Here is a 3,712-nt window from a genome sequence, read left to right as displayed (position 1 = left end):
ATGAGTGACGCTACACATTTAGGGTCAATATGGTGCTTCAAATAACCGTTTGGAGATTTGACTTGCATTTTACTTTTGATATGGTGTTAACAAAGGCTCGATCCTCGAATGCGGTAGCCATCCCAATCATCCCGCTCGTCTCAACTTGATCATGACTATTCAATAAGACAAACTTATTTTAAAAAAAAATTATGAAATATGAGTTGGGGTGAAAGATGCACATTTTCACGCTTGAATTATGGATTGGGGGTGGAATGATGTGACTATCTGGGGCGAGCGGGTACCGGTACCGATTTTTCCAAATTCTTGGTACCGTTACGGTACCCCAGTGCCGATATTGAAGGCAAAATTTGGAAAATACCGGTATCGAAAACCCAAAACTTGGTAACGATTCGATATCAGTAACCGTTTTAATTTTTCCTGGTGACGCTAGCGAGGAGGGAGATTGTGAAACATGGATCAGGGTGGGATAAGCACCCCTACCACCTACGTAGTGTAGAAAACAAAAGTTTGATTCTTTCATAGAGTAAAAAAATTATAGGGGTAGGGTATTTCTATACATGAGATCTGTAAGCCAGAGTGGTGAATTAGATGGTAGTGGGATCTGCCATTTGAAAAGGCGGAACACAAGATAACTTTATCGCTTCCGTCATTTCAAATGACGGAACATGTGAAAAAAGTCCACTACACCAGAAAAAATCTGACACAACCTATCATCATTCTAGGATCCTTCATTTAAAATGACGGATCACCTAGAAAACCTCAACTTTCTTTCGCTCTTCTAGAAACCTTTTTAACTCATCTCTTTCTCCCATTTAAAAAAATATTCACATTAGTGCACCATTATAGCGTGACAGGTACATAAACAGATTTGAAAGTGCTGATTGCGCCTACTATTTTAAAAGGCGCCCTTCTACTATTTTGAATCGTGCATGCAATTTCTCATTCTATTATATCAATTGGTTACTCAGTTGACTTTGTTTCTTCCTAGGTAGTAAGATTCTCAAAGTGATGTCTCTAACGTATACGTAAGAAAAATATCAAAGGTTGTTTCCAAAATACGTCCCAAAAGCCTAAAAGATACGGCCACCGAAAATGATGGCTAAAATCCGTAGTAAACATCAGAAACTATTAAACATCAGGTAGATCGATGTAGATATAAAAAAATGAAGTTATATATTGTTCAAGGACATAAGAACCCTGCAAATCTGCAATATCACTAAGAAATAATTTGCTGCGCTTGGGACCGAATAAATTTGTGGTTCAAACTACTAGTAGCAAGTTCTTCACAAGATCCGCTGACGACATAACAACATCATTATTATTCTGCAGAAGCCAAGAGAGAATGTATCAGGACCATCTTATCTATTTGTATTTTATTTGGCAATTATTACCTTCAATCGGCGCAGCTTATTGCCGTTTTCCTTGTATCTCAATGCAAAAATTATATATATTACGGATTCATATCTTTGAAATTAAGAGCCTATAGATAATTAAATGCTCTTAATTTTTTCTTGAAAAACTTTGACCTATCGACCAAGATTATCTTCATGATATGTTCCTAGACAATACTAACTTTGAACATATTTTCCTTCATCAATCTCAAACAAATTGAAGATACGCTAAACAACTAACAAGGTTAGTTTTCAGTTAGTGTCGGATTGCTAGAGGAAAATACGTTTAAAGTTGGGGCTGTCTAGAAACATATCCTGAGTTGGGATTAATCCTGGAAAATAGGTCAAAGTTGGGATTATTAAAACTCAATAACTCTCTAGATTATGATGATGAAAGATAAATGTTAACCTGAGCAACAATGGTGACAAGAAGAGTGGTATCAGTAAACGGCATGGTGCTGCAACTGATGATAAATAAACCAAACTTCTGCATCTCGCTAAGCACTTTCACTAATGATATGCCTTTTTTTCGGCTATAGATTTCTACAAGTAGATTGCATCCAGACGTCCTCACTTCGATATCTGGATTACAAGGGCTGCTACTCTGATCTTTTAAGTTTGCTTCATTAGAAGATGGTCCATTATTATCACTACTACTAATCCTCGATTTTTTGTAGGTTATAACTGATTCTTTCATGTTCGTTCTCTCGAGTTCCTTCACACGAATTTCAAGTTCTTGGATGTAATTAGCTGCATCTTCTAACACAGTTGCCTTATCCATCTGCCACCAAAATTAGCTAGATCATTAATAATCAGAAAAATAATAAATTGGGTGTACAAGATGGTATTAGAATATACAAAGGATATAAAAAAGTAGGGATTGACCCATATGGGTGCTAGGCGGCAAATTGGCAATGCGGAAGCAACAACGCGAACAATGCACAAACATTAAAGCACAAAGATGGAAAATAAAATCACACAATATTTTATCGTGATTCGGTCCAAATGAGCTTGGAGCTACATCCATGACTGTAATTAGGTTATTTCATTAAGCTTGTACATATATTACAATTACAATAGATTGATATAAATAGAATTTGGTGTTAAATGAGCCCAATAATTAACTAATCAAAGCGGCCCCGGCTAATAGCCATGTTTTCACCAGATGGAAAACCCACAATTAAAACCAAAGGGCTTCGCAAATCCTAACATGAGGACGCATTAGTACCTTTTTCTGGTCTGGAAGAAGGGAAGACAAAGAAATAAACCGCTGAGCCAACTTTTCTCTTCTCTTTCTTTCAGCCAACACATGGTCTTGAACCCGAACCACCGGGTTCTTGACCGTGGTGGGAACTCTTTTCTTACCGGCTACTGTGAATCCAGATGAATCACTATGTGATAAGAACTCATCTTTAGGCTTTATATCTCCAAAAGATATAGTGAAAGAGTTGGGAGCATCAGAAACTAGCTTTGGCTTTGGCTTTTCAGTTGGAGGCAATTTCTTGTTAAATGGTAGTTTGATACTGGATGGTTCTTCAAGACAATCTGATATAAATGAATCAACCCTGAAGTCCTCCATTGGACAATAATAATATTTGTTCATCTGATAATGATTCAAGAACCCTTGCTCTTGTGTTTCCTAAGATAAGTTTCAAGAAACATTTTAAAATATATAGATTAACAAATCAGGAATATATATTGTTCTTCATTACTGTGATTGATATTAAATTAAACCATGCATGTGTACAGCCTGCAGCTTTTACTTACCGATTCCTGTAGCCAAGATGAAGTCATATCCATGGCTTAAATATGTCAGTGTCTCAGTGTTAGTTTGCTGTAACTACAGAGAGTTTCATTAGATATAAGATGAACACGCATATGCTAATGAAAAAGTTGGATTCATTAGACGTTTCAAAATAATATAACATATATGATCATGACCAGCTTAAGGAGTAGAAATTAACTGTCATTTTTTCTTCCTTTTTTAGGGCCAAAAACTGATAATATACGGAAACAACAAAATGTACATATTAGATATCAAGGTTATGATTTTATGTGATGAGAGAGGAGTTACCTTTGAAAAACAAAGTAATATTTAAGGAACACCAGGAATAAATAGTACATATTTGATTTACTCGTAATGTCTCCTAGAAAACCTTCCTCTTCCTTTTTTTTATTAATATATATATATATATTTTAAAGTTTCTCTCATCTATCTATAATATATATAAATGAAAACCCTAAAATCCTACGTGTCGCGATGTGGTCGCTTTCCCCTTTTATGGAAGCTACCAGATTGCTTGATTTTTAAATAGGGG

General features: G+C 35.7%; 1 protein-coding gene across 1 annotated transcript; it reads right to left on the bottom strand.

Annotated features, from left to right (window-relative positions):
* Positions 1-1,263: 1,263 nt before the first annotated feature.
* LOC143626315 (transcription factor bHLH18-like) lies at positions 1,264-3,278 on the bottom strand. The gene is made up of 4 exons (XM_077096446.1): positions 3,162-3,278; positions 2,623-3,033; positions 1,804-2,175; positions 1,264-1,326 (listed from the first exon to the last, which is right to left on the bottom strand). The coding sequence occupies exons 1-4, from the start codon at positions 3,192-3,194 to the stop codon at positions 1,264-1,266; spliced, it is 879 nt and encodes a 292-aa protein (XP_076952561.1). The 5' UTR covers positions 3,195-3,278.
* Between the last annotated feature and the right edge of the window lie 434 nt (positions 3,279-3,712).

Source organism: Bidens hawaiensis, unplaced genomic scaffold (assembly GCF_021521415.1).
Source record: "Bidens hawaiensis isolate Kalapana, Puna unplaced genomic scaffold, B.hawaiensis_p1.1 tig00004357_1, whole genome shotgun sequence".
Lineage (NCBI taxonomy): Eukaryota > Viridiplantae > Streptophyta > Magnoliopsida > Asterales > Asteraceae > Bidens > Bidens hawaiensis.
This window is presented reverse-complemented; position numbering and strand designations above follow the sequence as displayed.